The sequence below is a fragment of the Condylura cristata genome, unplaced genomic scaffold (genome assembly GCF_000260355.1).
Source record: "Condylura cristata isolate star-nosed mole 26May11 unplaced genomic scaffold, ConCri1.0 scaffold00025, whole genome shotgun sequence".
NCBI classification, from domain to species: Eukaryota; Metazoa; Chordata; class Mammalia; order Eulipotyphla; family Talpidae; genus Condylura; species Condylura cristata.
In genome coordinates this window covers 16,363,772-16,384,639 of record NW_004567126.1, presented here as the reverse complement: position 1 = coordinate 16,384,639, position 20,868 = coordinate 16,363,772, and the positions used below count along the sequence as shown (strand labels likewise).

The 20,868-nt window shown below is 48.6% G+C and overlaps 1 protein-coding gene across 1 annotated transcript in view; it reads left to right on the top strand.

The window, feature by feature from the left end:
• UBASH3B (ubiquitin associated and SH3 domain containing B) overlaps positions 1-20,868 on the top strand; it is a 123,721-nt gene that overhangs the window by 82,666 nt on the left and 20,187 nt on the right. Inside the window, exons 2-5 of the mRNA XM_012729713.1 lie at positions 12,987-13,040; positions 13,911-14,097; positions 15,201-15,399; positions 17,775-17,944. Coding sequence (XP_012585167.1) covers positions 12,987-13,040; positions 13,911-14,097; positions 15,201-15,399; positions 17,775-17,944 — 610 coding nt within the window. The remainder of the gene's footprint in view (positions 1-12,986; positions 13,041-13,910; positions 14,098-15,200; positions 15,400-17,774; positions 17,945-20,868) is intronic.

Genomic DNA, 20,868 nt, shown 5'->3' with positions numbered 1-20,868 from the left:
TATATATATATATATTTTTTTTAACACGTTAGTCTTCATTTTGTACATTTTTTCATCTCGGTTGTAATCCCTGTGGACTTCCCATCACATCACCCATGTGCCACCACCATGCTTTTCCCACCCCAGTTTTGATCTTGTTCCCCTCTCCTCCCCTGTAGAATGTTTCTGGTTTATAGTTGTTCATTGATGTTCTTTTTCACTTTACTACAATTACTCTCTCTCTCTCTCGCATTATAAATATATATATATATATATATATATATATATATATATATATTATTTTTCCCTTACTACAATTATATGAGTGAAACCATCCGGTATTTTTCTTTCTTTCTGGCTTATGTCACTAAGCATGATCGTTTCCAGCTCCATCCATATTTAAATCCTCCCTCCTCTAAGTGCGGCATATTCCCATGCAGGCTGGCAAGAGCAACCAACACAGTGTTCACTGCTCACCGAGCGTGTCTTCTGATTCCCACAGCTCTGGAGTGGGGCCCTGGAGATGGCAGTCAGAGGCACTGGAGTCAGGCCAGCAGATAAATGGCTGGAGAGCTTGGGACCACTGTGCCTTCCCGGGGTGTCTGGTAAAGCCCCACTTACAATACAGAAAGTGCCCCACGAAAGGGGAAACAGCACGTCATTTCAGAAATTGAGCCTGCTCTCTCAAAGCTTAGCGGGGCAGTATTTCCTGGGAATTCAATAGCAGCCCAAACCTCTGAAGCATCAGCCAGGAACTGGCTTGCTGAAGGGTACTATTCAGGAAGGGCTGTGGAAGTTGGGAGGGACCCAGTGGCTGAGGAACATAAAGCTTGTGCTGGCCACTTCTTTTGTCTGTATCACCAGAACAGAAAACTTCATTGGTCTTGTATTACCGAGGTGAGCACTGGGGTGTTTGAGCTTTTGGGGGTAGCCACGGGTTCCAATCCCATGCTCTCTGACTCCAGACTCTGTCCTGGCCTCTTCATCCAACCCCCTCCTCATCTTGTTTAAGTTCTAAGCTAAGATTTCCTGGTCATGAATGGCCCAAGTCAAGTTTACTGGCAAAAAGAGCTAATGATGTATCCATGACGAAGGAACCAGATCAACCAGTTTCTACTGGTTCTCACATTGGGGTCTCCATCTCTTGTGCTGAATGCCTGAATTATTCCTTAGTACAGATGTTGGTCTCACCAGCGCATGCCAGATGATAATCAGTGTTACTTTCCTCCCTTTTGTCCTTTCCTAAAAAGTTGAATGTGTTGGTTTTCCATTACTTAACAGTGAAAACTTAGTGACTTAAAAATACATTTAAAAATATACACTTATTACCTCACAATTTCTGTCAGCCAAGAGTCCAGATTTAGTTTGGGTCTCTGCTCAGAGTTCATTCATAGTCCAGCTGTTGGGTTGCAGTCTCATCTGGGAGCATGACTGGGATCTACCTCCAGTTCATTCAGATTATGTTAAGCAGGTCCCAGCTTTTTTACCGGATATTGGCTAGAAGCTGCTCAAGTTCTTAAAGGCAGCCACACTCCTTGGCATGTACCCACAGGCAGTTCCCAAGATGCTGCTGCTGCAGGGCTAGAAGGAGGGAATGTTAATCACTTAGTCTTCAGTCATAGTGGAATCACAGGGGTGATGCCACCACCTTACCTGTACATCACCTAATCATGGGAGAGGCTCTATCTCCTTTGTCATCTGCTGTTGAACAGAAGTAGGCCATGGGACTCATCTATGTTCCCGGGGGGGGGGGGGTATACAAAAGACTGGACAATTACTAGGATATCACTAGGGTCGATCTGCCTTGAAGATCTTCATGAAGTTCATTTTATTTTCTTTGTAACACCAACTATCAGCTATTAAGGTGACAAAGAAAATGAGAAAATGTCTCTGCTTATTGCAGACGATAGATTTTCAAATGACACACAGGTGCTGTGTGTGGTTCAAGCAGGTTCAGAGAGCTCAGGGGCATTTTCCTGGAGGAGACGACTCCCTTGTGGACGGGTAAAGAAAAGGTCACTAAGGTTGAGATGGTCTTGCAGAAAAAGGGCCCCACCAATGGACTTCAAGTGTGAGATGAGGACCCAGGGAGAGTAGACTTGTGGTGAAACTGCAAATCAGACAGCAGGATAGCCAGTGCACCCCAGTAAAGAGTTGATGCCTGTTTTTAGAAATGGAGATCTTTAAAGTTGAGTGTGGATGCTTTCTGTCAGCCCTGGATGACAGAGGGGGCCAAGCTAGTCAATCCCCTTTGCAGCACTGAATCTTCTTTCCCCCCCTCAGAGCACATATGGGACTGTGCTTCATAAGTGCTCTCCAGGACTGACCAGTCCTTTATTAGCTTGAATTTTGGTCTCCATGGATGCCTCATGAAAAGAAAAAATAATTGCTAGCAGAATGGCATTTGACTGCAACTGTACTTCTGGCAGAATCTGATGCGTGCCCAAGACTAGTGGCTATCCTTCTTTCTTTCATGCTCCTTCTGATGTCCAGCCATCCTGGTAATAGCCATTGTCCTGGTAGAAAGCCTCAGCTCGCTGAGTCTGCCATGCCTTTTTCTGTCCTTCGACTCCAGGACTTCTTTTCACTTACCCACATTCTCTTTTTCACTTACCCACATTCTCTTTTTCACTTACCCACATTCTCTTTTTCACTTACCCACATTCTCTTTCTTTTCACTGACCTCAATCATTCAGTGGAGGGAAGGGCCTGGAGGACCTTGGACATTGTGGAGGTTTTGAAAATCAGACAGGTGTTGATTCCAAAACTGTAAGCCCTGAAGAACACTCCTCATCTCTCTAGACCACAGTTTCATCATCTGTAGCTCTACCCATCCTACAAATTGGCTTAAGGATGAAATAACAGATGTGCTGGAAAATTTACAGGTTGCTCCTTATTTCATGATGCTCCATTCACATTGGCTTCCTTCTCTGTAACTTCCATTCACTGAAGTGCTCTTTGATGGCTTCCTGTAAGGCAGGGGCCATAGTTTCCTGTCTTTATATCACACCAGCTCCGGTAACAGAGCCGACACAATTACACACGTGTGGATGGGTCATTTGCTTGAGCGAACGAACAAACCACCGAGTACTATTGATAGACTAAGACTGTGTTTCACAGAAAGTTCTGGTGGAGAGCAGCCCTGCCCTGCGCTTCCCCAGGACCTGGCCACTGCTGGTACCAACATCCTGCTGAGAGACGCCTGAGGCTGAGCATATGCTTGGGTGTTGTGTTCTACAATTTCTCACCAAGCCTCACCTGTTTGGTGAGGAAAATAATAGCACCCACCTTGGCAGGTTGAGTAAGGAATGATTGAGATCAAGTTAAAAATGCCAGGACAGTGCCCACTCCCTGGCCCACATGGCCCAGCCACATTTCTAGCTGGGCTCCGTCACTCTCTGACCAAATGGGAACCTCTGGTGTAGACTTGGGTTCTAACCATTTCAGAAGAACTGAAGATCTTCCCTGTTTAAGTATTTTTAGCTGATTCTAGTGGCTCAGGGAAGGAGGATGTGGAAATGGGAGGAGCAAAAAAATCTGTCTCTGCAACCTGAGATGACTCCTCATTTTCATCTGCTTCTCCCAAATTTGTGTGTGTGTGTGTGTGTGTGTGTGTGAGGTAGAGGTGGGGATGCTCCCTCTTCTGAACCCCCACTTGCCTGCTGTTGTGGACATAAACCCCAGGCCCTCTCCATCCTCTGCTCCCGAGGCCAGCCTGGCACTACCTCCAACTCATACACTTCACAAGGCAGGCCTGTTGGCTGGTCCTGCCTCGGTCCTGTGCCTCGGTGTGAGCAGAGTGAGTCTTAGCTGCTCTGTTGCCTCATCTGTGAAATAAAAATAAGTGTTCCTCCTTCTTTGTGGGGCTGTTAGGAGAATCCCCATGTGATTTTATAAAAGCCTGAGCTTCAGTACCCCACGTGGGTGCTGCATGGTTTCCATCACTGAGCTCCGGCCCTTTCCAGGCATGGACTGCTTCCTGCAGGCAGCCATCACCTCCTTGGCTTTCTGGATCTTCCACAGAAGTGTCCCTGCCTTCTGCACACTGGAGCACTTCCCTGTGGCTGAGGGCTCCCCCGGCTCTCTATTAACCTCCTGTTTCTATCCACCCCATAGGGGTACAGCTTCTTTTATTCACTGAGCCAACCTTTGGCCCATAAGCCAGCCAGACTTTCCTCTGTGGGGACCCAGAGCCTGTACAACAAACACTGCTCCTCCAGGGGTGTCTGAGTTCCATGGCTTTCTATAGAACCTGTGACCTAGAAACAGAACCTCCTGGGCGGACAGAGTCAGACTCACTGGTTAAGCTCTAGCCCACATTCCATGCTCAGAGATCTCTTAGAGGAGAGAATGTATATGAAAGCGTGCAGGAGTGGGCAAGGCCTGGAGGCAGTAGTCACAGAAACATAGATCATGGCCCTGTTAATTGAACACCTATTATAAGCAGGGACTGGGCTAAGTGTTGTTATACCATCCATGATCTCATTGAATCAGCTGGGATCAGTATGCCCCGGCCTGCTGGCTAGTGTGTTCTTGAGCAAAACAGAGGCAGCTTGGGAAACTGTTTTTCAGGAAGTAAGAATAGCTTAATGTGTGTGATGACTTGAACTTTGAAAAGTTCAAGTTTTTTTGGATTCTCCTGAAGTAGCTTGGGCCTAGAGAGGTGGTTTCATTTGGAGGTGCCAAAGGCCCTCCATGGAGAAGGCCCCCCCATGGAGCCCCAGTCACTTGGGCACATCCAGAGAAAAAGGGAACCCCAGCCACTCTCTCTCTAAGGCCTGATGACGGTGGACATCCAGCTTAGGGCTGCCCCCTCCATGGATACCTTCAGTGAGTGACCCCCCAACGCGAGCCTTTACTGCTCAGACCCAGTCTCTCCTGCCTGCCTCTCAGCCACATCAGCTGCTGTCTTCTCTCAGTAGATTTCTCACCCCTTGCTGACCAGCTCCCCTCTCTGCACTTTTTCTTGTGTGATTGTCATGCATGGATCACTTTCCTCTCTCCGCAAATCCCATACATCCCTCATGACCTTTCCAGATGTCTATAGATTGTTGTAGCAGAGAAGAGGACTGGGTTTTCTGATGCCCAGTCTTGCGTTGTTTTTATTAGCCTGTAACTCAGCCATTTATTCTTGGGAAATTGCAAGGATTGTTAGATAACAAGCAGAGGCGTGGCATGCAGGTGTTGTTTTTGTTCAGTTCCTAGTCTCTGCCAGGCACTGTGCTGAGCTCTGCAACATTACTAATGCGGATATTCATTTCATTCTCCCTTGCAAGGTGGGGATTGTTACTCACAGTTAGAGACCAGAAAGCGAATCTTAGGGTAATTCCCTTGCCCGCAGTCCCACAACTCGTAAAGAGTTTGGCTCCTAAGAAAGGACACTTTTTACACCTCACACCCTCCCTCGTGTGCCTCACTGCGAAACCTCATTGATCTTGGGGGGAGGAAAGGGAGTGTCTGGATGCAGGGGACACTACAACCGAGGCTGAGCAAAATGTGTTTTATTATGTCACCACCCATGGGCTAATAGCTGGCTTCCCAATTACTAACTGCTGCCTCCTACATCGAGGCCAGAACTCCAGCCCCATTTTAGCAAGAACAAAACAAGGCCTCGCACATGTGCTGCTGGGCTCCACCACATAAAACATCGGGGAACCTAAGCAGCATTTTCCCTGCTAACCACCCCCCGAGGAGAGCTACTTAATAGGCTCTTTATGGGTTGGAAAACAGTCGTGTTGATATTGAGAAAGAGACAGGGCACAGCAGGCTGGAGCTGAGCTGGAAGGCCTTCTTATACCCCCAAATACCTTTTTTTTTTTTTTTTTTTGCCTTCTCTGATAGTCTTTAGCAGAAAACAAAACAAACACAAAACAAAAGCCACAGCCTTTTCCTTCCCCTCGGCCAGTCCTGGTAGTAGTAGCGTCCCTGACCCAGCAGCTGGCGAGGCCATTGATGGGGAGAGATGGGCAGCTCTCCTCCCGCCACAGCAGTGAAAGCACAGGCCATTAGCCCCAGCTAACTGAAAGGGTTCACCGCCAGGAGACTGATTCTGAAGTTGGGTCTTTGTGATCAATATATTGTTCTCCATTAGTTCCATTTCCTCTGAAGGAAGTGGTAGGGCCATTATGGTTTATGTGTATTGACAGACTTCTCCGCTGCCCTCCGTCAGCCTCACAGGGAGGCGCTCAGAGCGAGCAGAATCTTGGCTGGTCAGCTGACCTGCCAGGCTTCTTTGCAAGGCTGTCTTACTGGCTTTGGTGGGAAAAAGCAACTGAATTCCTGTGAAAAAGTAGTAGAATAAATCGTTACTAAGAGTGACTGGTTCCTTGGCACAGAAAGGGTGCTGAGTTTGGGCAGCTAGACCCTCTTCTCTTAAGGTCTGTAAGAACAAGAGGGTCCTTGCAGGTCAAGCATCTTCTAAGTACGACCTAATGTGTTCGCAGGAGACATAGGCTGCATGTCCTGGAGACCCTTTCAGCCACATAGGAGTCACTGTTGATCACTTAGCGGTTCCTCTGAAGACCTCAGGCCACTACAGATACATCTTTCTCAGCCTTCCATGCGCATCTATTACCTCCCCTTTAAAAAATGAAAAAGCTAAAATGTCAAATTGGAAATGGTTTCCTTTAGGGAAAGGGCTCCTGGGAACCCAGACACCACCTTCTAGCTCCTGCAGCCCTCTACCTCGCCACAGTATCTGGCCAGCCCCTGCTTTTACTTGAGCAAAGGCTCTCAATCTGTCTTCTTGCCGCCTTGGCTTGTGCGACTCTTAGCTTAGCTCCTCAAATGTTCTCCCTTGTTCACTTGGCCTCTGACCAAAGTGTTATAGAGCTTGCATGGATCTCATTGGCCACTAGAGCTGAGAGGCGCTGCTAACCATATCAGAAACTTGTCTTGATTCATTGGGAGTGCTAGATGAAAGGCACTACGGTGTATGAATCCAGTGATCCTCGGCACTCTGTATTTTGTAACCATTCACCCCACGCCTACACCCTGCTTATCATGGTGGGAGCCCAGCTCATGGGATACTCTGACTTTTCAGAAGTCCTGTTCCAACCAAAAATGTATCCCAGGACTTTGGAGCAGATCTCCAGGATCCCACTCAAGAGAGGTTTGGGGGCTCTTTCTCTATGGGCTTCCAGGAAAGAGGAAGTTTGGCTGTGGGCAGAGATGCTTCCCAAGGCTCTCCATTCCTGCTTTGACTACTCTGTTGACTCCTTTCACTGATTCAGACTGTGTCCTCAGTCGTTGGAGGGGGACAAGCATGGACCTGACTGGGGCAGGCCTGTCAGCGCAGAGGCAGTGGGGTCAAGGGAGGCTCCTGACAGTACTAACTTAACCTTATGTCAGGGGTATTAACATATGTTAAGTGCCTGGTGCGTGAAAGACCTTCAGCCATTACTGACTCCTTATCTTTAATTTTTTTCCCCACTAGGAAAACAAATAGATCTAGTCACCTGCTTGCCCTCTCTTCTTAAGATGTAGTCAGCCCCTGGCTGGCCACTAGCTGCCTCCCATCTTGTGAGGAAGTTTCCACGCTGTGTAGGCAGTTCTTCCTAGAGCACAAAACTCTGGTTTCTACCTAAAACCATATTATAAAACAGCATCTGTTCAATATGCCACAAAAAATACCTCAAGTTTGCTTAGTGGCACAGAGGACTGAGCATATGACTGGCCGCAACTAGGGGTTGGGTTCTACTGAAGTCGGTCCATTCCACAGTCCATCATAAATCATTAAACTGATTTAGAGGGAAGAGGAAAAGAAAAAATCTGACTAATTAGGTCATCTTTTCATTGAATTCAAGGTATTAGATGTGGAAAATTTAACAAATGGCATCCTGCAACCTGAGCACTTATTTTAAAATTCTGTAGTTTCCCCCCCCCCAAAAAAAAAGTTCTTAAAATAAGTTCAGGAAGAAAAGGTGAGACTTAATTTTGGTTCACCAGGCCAGTCATCCACTTGAAGGATCACCTGCTGGACCCCTTATCTTCTTTCTACACAAATCAGCCCTTGGCCATGGAGCACCAATGCGCAAAGCAGGTCAGGTCACAAGGCGACACTGCTGTCCCTGGGTGACCCAAAGCCCAGGACAGGATCGCCGTAGGGAGGGACTGAATTTCCATCTCCACTAGAGGAGCTGCTGCTTTTTACTTCAAGTTCTAGATAGCTGAGTTTCAATGAGGTGTGATACAATAGCCCCCTCCAAAGGCACAGGAAAGATGAGTTGCCCTGGAGAGCCTGGGGGTTTGCACCAGCCTTTCCTCCTGCCCTGGGGGCGTAGAGTGTTAGGTGCTGAAGGCAGGACTCAGTGGGTAGCCCAACAGAAATGTCTGCCTTACAAAAGAGACAGGAATCAGCATGAAGCTGTGGGGAAGCACTGTGACCAGCTCAGTTCTGCCCAGCTTCCCACTCTTTATGGCTCCCCACTGCTCGATGAAAGAGGCTCCCAGCTCTCTGAAATGCCTTCAAGCCCTTAGCGAACTGCCCACCTTTCTGCTTCACTGTTACCTTTCACAGTTTGGCCAGTTTCACGCCAGCATCACCAAACTAATTTTCCTCCATGTGTGGTGCTCTCTTGCAAGCCCACTTGAGGTCATGCTTTCCACTTCCAAGGCTCTTTTCTCCTCCCCTTTCCTGTAACCCACTCTTATGCAGCTTTTTAAGGTTAAGGTCAAGCGTCATTTCTTCTAGGATAGATACTGGAATTTCCTCAGTTCATGGCTCCTGATGTCTTATTAAATTTTACATACAGCTTGTAGGCCAACAAAAATACCTAGCAGTTGTTTATGGAGTACTTAAATCCAGACAACTTCAGAAGTATTTATTCTAACGACTGTGAAAAATATACACAATGGAAAGAAAAATATTTTTATGTCATTCTCAACCACAACTACTTCATGTTGAGGGAGTGTGTGTGTGCGTGTGTGTGTGTGTGTGTGTTTGTGTGTGTGTGTGTGTTGGGCACCACACAGCTGTTCACACCTTCGGCCAGGTGGGACACTTCTTCTCCCATGGATCCTCACTAGGCACTTGATTTTCATCACAGCAGTTGCCACAGCAGTTTGTGAAGCCTGAGCTTCACAAACACAAGCCATTTGGGGGAAGGTGACACAGTCTGATGTTGAATTGGTGACTAGATTGTATCTGCTAGGACAAATGCCAAATGTATGGCATGTCCAATAGACAGTGAGTTTCACCATAGTCTCCTCAAATACCCCGTGGCACTGTTGAGTTTCCTGTGGCATCCCAAACGAGGGTAGCCTATATTCCCTCGAGACCCTCAGCTCCAGGAACTGCAGCCGACTGAGTCTGAGCTCTTAGTGCAGACTCCAGAATGGTCGATAGCACACTGCACTGTGAGCAGCTGCTCATGTGTCTGCTTCCTTCTAGAAAGCCATTGACTCTCTAAGGACAAGGCTCTATCACCTGTGCACCCATGATAGTATATACCTGGCACAGAGCAGGTATTTAGCTGAGGGGAGCCAAACTACCTGGAGGGTTAGAGACCATAGTGGGACCCCAGGGAACCAGGGTGGCTGCAGAGGAAGCCAACCTGAATGAAAGTTAAACAGGAAATTCCAGCTAAGCTTAAAACCTGTGGTTCTGAGCAGGGCTGAGAATCCTGAGGGACCCTCACATGGGTCCAGCTGTAGTCTCCTGGCCAGACTGGGAGCCAGCCAGGGGACCAGAGGCCATAGCCCCTCACAGGTGCTGCCAGTCAAACTTGCAGAAAGCTACACTCAGCTCTTGGTTTTGGTTTTACTTGGTTTCCTGCTAAGAGTTGCATAGAAGAAGAGGGCCAGAAGAAGAATAGAAGAAGAATAGAAGATGAGAGAGGAGAGAGAGTGCGAGGAAGGCTTGTTCCTTTTCCTCACACAAACTAGAGAAGGGAGTTTTCTTTTCCAAATGGCCATTAAAGACATGTGGGCATCTCTGTGACCCCGGTGGCCGGATAAGCTGTGGCCGACCAGACCAGCTGCAAACCCCAAACCCAAGAGGGAGGGCAGGCAGTGGGTAGAATCCCAGCCACCCATTTGGAGCCAAGCAGGGCCGTCAGTGGGTGCTGCTGGATCCTCCCCACTCGGCTAATTTCCTCACAGCTGCTTCCCTCACTTTCTGATGAGCAGTTGCTTTTATCTGATTTGCGCTATTCTTCCCCATCATTAGCAGGGTGGGAGAATTTGCATCATTTTTCACATTCTACTAAGAATGACCCCCAGATGTAATGGGGAAATTGGGACCAGGCTCTGAAGCCATCTGCATGTTCTCACATGACAGAACCCCAGTCGTTCACATGCGCCCCTGATTCTAACCTCAAAGGTTCCATGTAAATGATGAGTTGCTAGAATCCAATGGCCTTTGGATTATAGGGATACTCCCCTTTTATCAGGTCAGGTCTCCAGCAATTTCTGCCAACTTCTGAGTCTCTCTGAGGGAAGCAGCTGTTCAGGCGCTGCCTGGTGTTCAGGGTCTACCCGCACCCCGCCGCCACCACCTTTGGCATTGGCCCCACCGATGGACCGTGGAGGTGGGATCTCCATGGCAACAGCCTTTCTTCAGTGGGGTGGAGAGGGGGAGACGACTTCTGCCACTGCCCATGTTCAGTCTGTTCTGTGGGCAGAGTTCTGGGAACAAAGTCAACCCAAGTCGTCAGCCTGAGTGTGGGTGAAAGACCGGTGGAGAGCTGCCTACGGCTGGTGACCCCAGAAAAGCAATGATTTTGCTGCTTCAGCAGCCTCTTGCCCTAGAGACTCAGAACTGTCTCAGAGCAGTAACCCCTTTCTAGAAACTTCAAAAGCCATCTTTACAGTACATGACTACCCATGAGTTCTTTCGGGAGTCTAACTTGCATGCTTGCACTGGAGCTAAAACTTTTTGTCTGACCCTCATTAGAGAAGGTGCATCAGACACAAACACCTTCCAGAAAAGTGAAGACCTCGTAAGCCAATTGTCTCCAGAAAAGAAAAATGAATTGGGGTTTCCTTAATCTTTCATCACAAAACCTTTCATTTTCCTTCAATTATATCTTGAAGCTGTCTCCAGAATTTGTCTTTTGAATTATGAAGATCATAACCTAAATGAGAGCTTGCATTTCCAGAGGCTACTCCTAGTGCTTAAGGAAATATTAAAAAAATTTCAGTCCAATAGATTTCTTTGGGGGAAGGGCCTAGAAAAATAGAAATTGGATCCTTTATATAAATAGCACATTGTACAACAAATGAGTTTTCCTTTTCCCAATTGTTTTTGAAACAATGGGGCTTGCTTGGTGAATTTAATCCCGCAGAGAGCCTAAGCACTAAAGGTCCATGATTTGTATTTATTTGTGGGTGGGTAGCTTCAGGATCCGAACGAAAGCAAGATGTGTGGCCTCTGCTGGTCTCGGAAGCACTGGGGGTAACAGAACTGGCAACCTGGCAACAATTAAGCACATTATCTAGCGTGGGAAGAGAGATATGAGTGGGAAGTCTCTATGGTTCTAGCCTTTTCTGCCCCAACTTCAGTTTTGAACAGTTCAGATGAGCTGAGAGGTTCTATGATTTCATCTCAGCTGTGCAAATTTCTTTAACATGACCTTTTGGAATTTGTGCTCAGATCTTCCATGGGGACAGGAGGAAGGTGTTCGTTTTATCTTTCAGCCATGCGCAGTGCTGCAGAACCTGGTCTTCATGCATTCAGCACCTTAGCTGGCTGCTGTGATCACACTGTTCCTTCCCCTGGGATTCCCTCATGCAACATGAAGTTGGGGTCACGTCTGATCTGACCTCTGTGATTCTAACCCATCAGCATTCCCATTTGCCCTGCAAGAGGGACCAGGAAAAGGAAGGAGCTGGCTCAGAGCAAGAGAGCAAGTAGGAAAGGGATACTTTGAGGGCCATTTAGCTAGAATTTCCTCCCGACTCTTCTGTCTCCCTCAAAAACCCTGAATTGCCATAGGATAAAAGGATGGGACTGAGCATTTGTTGATCACCTCCAAGGTGGCTCCGTCTATACACAACTCACTAAACAGTGGCTGTCCTGGCATCTCCCACCATCACTGCTCAGTCCATGCCACCCATAGGTGTTCCAGGTCTCGCCTCCAAGCCAGCCCCAGTTAGCTCTCCTGTCCTCTGTCCTTAGGTTCCTCCTCATGCTTTCCCTTGCACTTCCCACCCATAGATTTAAATAATTAGCTACATAGTTCATGTTTCCATGCCAGCCTGCCTAAAAGCTTGATGAGGGCAGGGACCATATACTTCTTGTTCTTCAATTCCTGGGGCCTAGACAACACTGATGAGAATATTGAGTGGGTGGACATAAGCATGTAATGTGACTCGTAGGTGACTAGTGAAGCTGGATACAAACCCAGACCTCACCATCTGAAGTTTCTGGGGCGCTCTGTGTGCCCAGGTCCCAGGCCTCGCTGCCATAGGCACCTGTGCCAGCCCCCCCCCCACCCCAGGCTTGGGGCTGTTCCTCCAGCCGTGGGTGTTTGGTAGGCAGCGGTCACACTCTCTCCCAGTGCACCATGTTCCCAAAGATGTCTAAAATACCAGAGACGGTGGGATGTAGCCTGGGGGGCAGGGGTGGAGCTTGGATGTAGTAGGAGACACCGAACCTACCAAGCCAATTCTCCTCATGGCCATGGATTCCCACTTTCTAGCACACTTTGCTACATTGTTTGGGAAACAGTCTGTAGGGGATTTGGGTCAGGAAGCGTAAGTGGGTGAGAAGGAAGGAAAAACAAAGACGTGACAACCTTTAGGGAAGCAAAAATAAAACTCTACTGTGGAGACTACTGAAAATAGACCACATGGGCCGCCCGGCACTAGTTACACGGAACTTCATCACACGTCCTCGTACACAGGCCTTGAGTGGGGCCCTGGGGGGTCCCTGTTTAGGTTTCTCCCCAGCACCATGGGGAAGGCTTCTCCGGTGCCCACTTCACTCTCAATTCCTGTCCCTGCAGTGGCAGAAGCCAATGAGAGGCTAAAAATACTAACAACAGAAATCTGATTTTTCCTTCCAGACAAAAAGCCTTGGCATCCACAGGAGGAAGAAGTGTTCAGGCGGCTTGTGACTGGTTGGTATGAAATAAATAAATAGAGAAAATAGCATGTAATTAACTCAAAGAATGTGAATGAGCAGAGAGGTGCAGCCTTTCTCAGAGACCCTTCCAGGGGAGCAGAGCCAAACACCATGTGACAAACCCATGCAAAGCCAGTTGCTTCCTCTGCCCTGGCCCAGGCAGGCTTCTCCTTAGAGCTGTTGAAAGAAAGCCAAAGCATCCAAAGCATTCCCAAGTAGCTCCCCATCACAATACCCCTTGATGTGTGGGGGTGTTGGGCAGGTCAATTTAGAAGAAATCTTACTTCCAGGATGTCACCCACCACTCAGGGCGGCCCCACCACACACACACACACACGCGGTTTCCCTTGTTGGGGACACATGGGTTTAAACATGGGCTGAAATGAAGGGGCATGAAGGGTTGGAACTGCAGAGGTGGACTGGAGCGGGGAAGGATTTGGAGTTTATCTAAGAATGCTCGCAGAGAGTGGCTTTCAGGTTTTTAAGATTTATTTATTTATGCATACAAAAACTGGGGTGTAGGCCAGAGGTGCTGAGGGTGAGAGGATTCACCAGAGACAGTGGGGAGCAGGTGGACTAACTGAACTACACCACTGAGGGGTGGGGAGCAGCAGGGAGGTCAGGAGAGGTCTGCTGAGCCGTGTGGGCCAGCTCTCTGGCTGGGGATCGAACTCAGGCTGCAGTCAGTGGCTAGAAGATGTCATGATAGTGAGGAGACTTTGTGTGAGCTTCAAGGGTAGATTGTTAAAACACAGAGGTGAAATTCTTCCCCTTCCCCCCCGGGGTGGGGGCAGGGATCTCTCTGTTCCTCCTTCCCTTCCATTGTTCTCACACAAGGTCTACTCGGCTCCCTTGTCCCCCGCAGGTTGTTCTCCCACGTGGGCGACCCCTTCCTGGACGACCCGCTGCCTCGGGAGTATGTGCTCTACCTCCGCCCCACGGGCCCCTTGGCCCAGAAGCTCTCCGACTTCTGGCAGCAGTCGAAGCAGATCTGTGGGAAGAACAAGGCACACAACATCTTCCCCCACATCACCCTCTGCCAGTTCTTCATGGTGAGTCACCACCCCCGACCCTGCCAGGGGTCACAGTGCAGGGCCCCGTGGGAATGATCCTGGGCTCCAAGCGTCAGACTGGCCGTCAGGGCTCGGAGGGCCTCCCTGCTGGCCCGGTGCTCTTCCCAGGAGCCACCGAGGCCCAGGAGCACCCAGGGTGGTGCCGTGGCCCCAAGAGTCACAATGGCGAGGCGGCCACAGTGGCAACGAGTCACCTTCCCACGTCACCAGGCCTGTGGTCTGCTTTTCCACTCTCAAAGGAAGAATGGAAACTAGAGAGCTGAGAACCAGAAACCTGGTCTACAGCCAGGCAGGGAGACGTCAGCCGCACGAACACCGCGCAAGGTGGAGTTCACTGCTCTTTCCAGAGACGGCAGAGGCCGTCTCTGCTGCAGTTACCTGGCCCACTTCTAGCAGCCATGAAGCTTATTTAAGCACTAAATTAAAACCCCCTCACTATAATTAATGTAAATACATTTCATCTATTTTCGGTCTCTGTAGAGACCCAGGTGTATTCAAGATGAGGTGGAATGGTAGCATTTTAAGACAATACCTTTTTAAAATATTTGGGGTGGTGGTTTTCCAGATTCCCTCTCTCTCTCCTTTTGGGTAAAAAATATGTTCCTCACACCTTCTTTCTTACCATTCACGCTGAAAATCAAGATGATTATCACTTCCTCTTACTCATGCCAGGATCTTTCTCAAAGGCAGGCAGAGTTTGAGAGACACTCATTCTTCCTCCAAGCCTGGAGAGGGTGGGAGGAGGCTGTCACGGCTCAGAGCTCCATTCCTCCCAACCACCATGGGGGTGGACACAGAGCAAGCTTTGCTCATCTAAGAGGAAGGGGAAAAGGCACAGTGATGCAAAGCAGTGAGAAACACACAACAACTGATCCTGGCGTGCCGCGTCCCCCTGGCTTCCCGCTCCCCCAGGCCTGACTTCCTGGCACATCAGAGCAGACAGGAGGTTGGGAGTCTGCTGTCCTCCCTCCTCAAGAACAGCAGTGGTGACCTCACAGCCAGGTGCAAATGGCAAGGAGCCACGAGCGAGCTCAGGCCTGGCTCCCCTGGTCTCTGGATGAACCTGTTGTTTCCCCTGCTAGTGTGAAGACAGCAAGGTGGATGCCCTGGGGGAAGCCCTGCAGGCCACCGTCAGTCGCTGGAAGTGTAAGTTCTCGGCCCCACTGCCCCTGGAGCTCTATACCTCCTCCAACTTCATCGGCCTCTTTGTGAAGGAGGACAGTGCTGAGGTCCTCAAGAAGTTTGCCGCAGACTTTGCCGCGGAAGCGGCCTCCAAAACCGGTGAGCAGAGTTGTCAGGCCAGCCTGGGTCCTGTGCGTCAAAATCCGGGCAGGAGAGGGTTGGGGAAGGATCTGAGAAGAGTGGGTGGAGTCAGAGGGGCAGGTCCTGCAGGAGGGGCGGAACACAAAGAAACCCCCTCTCCTGTGCGTGTCCTTGCAAAAAATAGGAAGCTACTGGTTTGCACACCTTCTGGAGAGAACGCCCAATGCCCGCTCCCCAGCACCCAAGTGGAAGGGACACATGTCACTGCTCCACAAACCCTGTTCCTTTGTAGCCCCACCACCACCTCCTAGTTCAGTCTGCTTGCTTCCTCACAAACCTCCTCCCTGTGGGCATTTACGGGGGGTTCTCTGTATTTACTCCGTGAGGGGTGGCTAGCATAGAGGAGAGTGGAGCCATTTAGTGACAAACAGTAAAATCCACTGAGCCAATCAGTGCCCAACCTGCTGGAACCCACAGCCAGCCCCCACAACTGTGAGCGCAGGCCAGAATCCAGAGGTGAATGCACAGCTGGAAACCCCAGGTGGCCCTCCACCCCAACCCTTGGTGTAGAAGGCCACAGGGGGAGAGCCAAGTAAACCACACTTTCCTTTCAGTCTCCTGACTCGGGGCCTGAGGTCACCTGGGTTCCAGCCTCAGCTCAGGTGCTTATTTTCTCTATCAGAACAGACCCAGTCAGGACTGGGACCTGAGGAGCCTGTGATCAGGGCCCAGTTTGTAGCCAGGTCTCCTCTCAGGAGCTCTGGGCTCTAAGACACTGCCTCTCTTTAGACCATATCCCCCTCCAGAAGCCCGTTTCTCTCTCAGGACTAGTCTCTACCCTGACTTTGCAAGGAGCCTAATAGTTCAGAGAAATGGATAATAGAGAGTCCAAGGATTTCTTGTATCTATCCCTTTACTCAGGGAACTATCTCTGTCTTATCCCACAGTAGCTATAGTCAAAATCACTAAAACTCCCACAAGAACCAAACTAATGTTGCAGCCACAAAACCCAAATCCTTCACAACTGAGTAAAGTAGGTCTAAGCCAGGATTGTGGCTGATTTTTTTTTTTTTTTTTTTGGCTTCAACATCTATTTTTTTCCCTTCTTCAAAACTATTGATTTGCCATTTATTTACAAAAATGTTTGAGAGTCCAACTTCATCCCTTAATAGGAGCACATGCTTCCTGGAAAAGCATGTATTGTGGCTCTTGCTGGCTTTCCTTTACAGGAAAGGGCACAGCCAGTTGTTCAAGAATCTGCACTCTATGAATGTGACTTGCTGGCTTCTGCGCCCTGGTGGCGCCCCCTCGTGGCGATTTGGAGAACTGGGTGGCCCCATGGAAGGCTGTCACCAGGTCTTTACCCTAGAACTTATGTCTTGGTAATGGAGTTATGGGCATCTCCAATTCCTGTAAGTAGACTTAGTGTCATCCTTCATGCTAGGTGGCTAAGGGGTTCATGTGTATCTTATTTAGCAAGACTCTTGAACAAGACACATAGCTGTCATCTTGGGGGGTTTATACCAAAGGAATACAATACTGTGTGATAAAGTACTCAAAGAGGAAGCTTCTACTTCTGTGTGTCTTGAGCTGTTCCCTTTACTCCTCAATTCACTAGCAACCTTCTAGATGCATCTTTTTCAGTGTCTAACTCAAAGATTAAATGAATCTCCCCATTTAATCAAGTACGAAAGAGAAGGAAAACCCCTCCATGACGTAAGTAGGTTGCTGGTTATGAAGCCTTTAAAATAGCCTGCATACTTTAAGCCAATGGTCCTCAACTAGAGGTGATTTTGCACTCCCTAGAGCATGTTGCAAATTAGTTGTCACAAACTGAGGTTGGGATGCTCCTAAAAACTCCATCATTCACAGATCTATAACTCTGAGCAAGAATTATTTGACACCAAATCCTGTTTTAAACTTTGAAAGTATTCCATATTTCCCTTCATTTTGCCATTGGAGTCACCCAGAAGCTAAGAGACTTGATTATATTTGATTTCAAAACAAAGGCAATACAACCTTCGGAGTCATGCAGTTATGGATTCTGTTGTTTCTACAGACTCTGAATTACTCACCCCATTAGGTCTCATTTCCTCAACTGCCTGGTGGGGTTGGTAATTAACTAGAGTTGCTGTGGGAAAGAGCCAACCACAGTTGCCTCGGAACAGATCCCAAGGTCTACAGGAAAACTGTGTGATTATCTCACACCTGGTGTGTGGATTCAGGAGCTGTTGCCCTCTCTCCTGCTATAGGGAAAGAGAGGAACGGCTCTGTGTGACCAACGCCTTCTTAGCTGGGAAGCAGAACGGATCAGGGTACCTTTGTGTCCCTAAGTCTTCATCATTGCTTTTATGAACACATCCTAATAACTGGCCTTTCCTTCCTCTTTCCAGAAGTCCATGTGGAACCTCATAAGAAGCAGCTGCATGTGACGCTAGCTTACCACTTCCAAGCGAGTCACCTACCCACCCTGGAGAAACTAGCCCAGAACATAGACGTCAAACTTGGGTGCGACTGGGTGGCTACCATATTCTCGCGGGACATCCGATTTGCTAACCACGAGGTAGGTCTCACTGTCACTCCTGGAGGGCGCTTGACACTCACTGCTGCAGGTGATGGGCGGGCACCCAACGCAAGCGACACAAAGAGTATAGACCAGGAGCACAAGGCCTGGGATCTTGCCCAGTCTCTGCCCAACTCACTGGGAGGCTGTGAGCTTGTGTCCCTCCCACCTTGCATTCCTAGTGGTTCATCTATATAAAACCCCGATTGTTCTCCCTATCCTGCTAGTCTTGCTGGAAGGAGATAGACATGAAATAGGAAAATAGACAGGAGAAATATGTTGGGACATTTTCAAATATGAGATCAGTTCCTGATGTTGACAGATGACTTTCTACAGATCTGGGATGAGGAGAGCACATTGATATAAAAAGCTGCAATCACATAATCAACATGTTGTTCACTATCTAAGTCAGGCTAGATATGTGGGAATGTTCTAGAATGTTAAAATGTGATCCTGTCTTCAAGGAGCTTTGCAGCAGAGGAGGGAGAGTAGCCACACAGGGAATGAAAGCTCATGCTAAGCCTTGGTCATCACAGGGACTCACTGTGTCCTAGGCAGGTAAGGAGACCAGCTTTGCTTTCCAGGACAACCTCATGCCATCTCTGCAGACTAATGCTGTCCATTTTGTTCCTGAAGCATAACCTGAGACACAGGTTAAGCAGCTGGCCCAAAGCGAACTAACAATGTAGGCCCAGAGCTAAAGCCAGCACCTGGGGATTCTGACCAGTGAAATGGCCAATCCTTTCAAAGAAAGAAACTCAAAACAAAACAAAAACCACTTAGTTTGATGAAGGATCAGTCGTCCATTTAACTTGATATATTGAACTTTATTGATATACTGAACTCTAACTGACATGGTTGTTAGTTTACAGTTTTAACATCTTCTATGGACGTCTTACTTCAGTGTGAGATACAAAAGTTCAGAGTCTGGAGCAGGAGGCCTGGTCATTGCTTTGTCAGTGCTGAGAAGGGCTGACTGTGACAAAGCTCCAGCCCCAGGACAGGCTGCGTGGCAGGTCTATACTTGTGAATTCTGACGCCTCCAGGAATTGCTTAGGGTGATACCCCACATGTAGCAAGAGAGGTTTGGCCAATAGGATTCTTTGGAGGGTAAAGAAAAAGTCAAAGGTTGCATGCAGAGGACTGTCCCAAGTCACCTTTTCCAAGAGAAGGAAGGAAGGTAGCAGTGGAATTTTACAAGAAATATCTTCTAATCAACACTGCCCTCCAGTTAACACAAAGGGTAATTGCTTTTCTGCCTGACCCACATTCTGCTCAATTGGCACTGAGGGAAAGAGGCAGCCAGCGCCCACGATGAATTATTTTCTAAAAATAGCTTGGCCTCTTTTAACTCATATTTGTAAAAGCTCACCTATTACTGTTCCTTCTGATAACTCACCTCGGCCCCTTTGACAGAGACCTCCCCTCTCTGGTCATTTGGCTTTGCCCGAGCCCTCCTGCACAGGTACGCCTCATCCTGCCCGCCTTCTCCCTTACTCTGCCCCTAGGAGGCAGGTCTGGCTGATCACCGTAATGAGGTGACAGATGTCCAGAGAAGGGAACAGGCAAGGACACACAGCAAGGCACAGTGCTGCTTAGGAAGACGCCCGGGCCTCATCTCGCCACTGTGAGAGCCTCACTTAATTGGGGCTCACAGATGCCTGTTAGTGCTTCACACAGTCTCTTCCATTTAGCAGTCACCTGAGGCTGAGCCCGTTTTATATGCCAAGCTGTAGAAGTCGAGAGGAAGGATAGAATCACACACAAGCTTACATATTAGACTCCAGCACCCATGCCTCAGATTCTGTTCTCCAGCCAGAGACAGATTTACAATGTCCTACACACACCTGGTTTCCTCATGAGTAAAGTGATCATCTCTTGCTGGGCTAAATAAAAGGTGCATAGAAAGACCCAAACATAAAACCCAGCATGGGGTCAGGGAAACACCACTCTATTACTAAGAGTAAAAAGAGCTTCAGAGGTCACCAGGCGCCGTCCTTCCTGCCCTTCCCAAGATGTCAGCTGGGAAACTGAGTGTGGCCCTCACGGAGGAAGGAGAAAAGCAAGCTAGAGACAGACTCAAGAAGATGCTAAACAGAAGAATAAGGAAAGCAGAGCACAGCTAGGTGCGTGTCCTGACAACTCTCACACGTAGGTGAGTGAGAAAAGGCAGCCACGATGCAGGCAGCAGGTCTGGGCTGGGCTTTGCCGCTGTACCCTAACTCTCGTGCTCTTTAGTGAGCCAGGTGTGAGGGGTCCAGCCACTCTGCCGGCCGTCGCAGCCCTTGATTGACCATGACCCGGCTCTGCCTGCGTGTCTACAGGGCAGAGTACAGACTCGCTCACCTTGACACGGCGCCTCCCTCCCCCCTGTTCCAGCCTTTGGTTGGGTCATGACACATGTGCCTTTGAGACTGAAGAGATTTCTTGTGATTCTGATTTTCTTTGAGCTGTTTTAACCACCCAGCAGAAAACCTTTCTGCTTAGTTTGGGAAAGTGACTTGAGTATGTGCAGAGCAGAAAAGCAGTAACCCTGGCGCTGAAAGAGGTTAGAGTAAAATTAAGAAGAAACAGTGCCCTCAATAGACAGAAAATCAGAAATCCAGTGGCATTCTCACTTTTAGTCCTCTGAGAACAATCTCATTTAACTGTTTCCTTTCACTAGAGCCTTCCAGGAGGGAATTCAGTGCCCTGGAAACAGTTCCAACATGTAACCTTGGCACCAGTTAGCTGATGCACATATAGGGAAATTGGGAGCGAGGGTGGAACAGAAGTAATTATGCCCGTCTATAGACAAGGCTTTGTCCTAAGGAGTCTAAGATTGCCTCATTTGACGTTTATAGTCCTGTGAAATAATACTTGATGTGGAAACCAAAGCTAACAAAGTTAAAAACCTGAAAGTGGGACCTGAAGGGTTTGCCTTG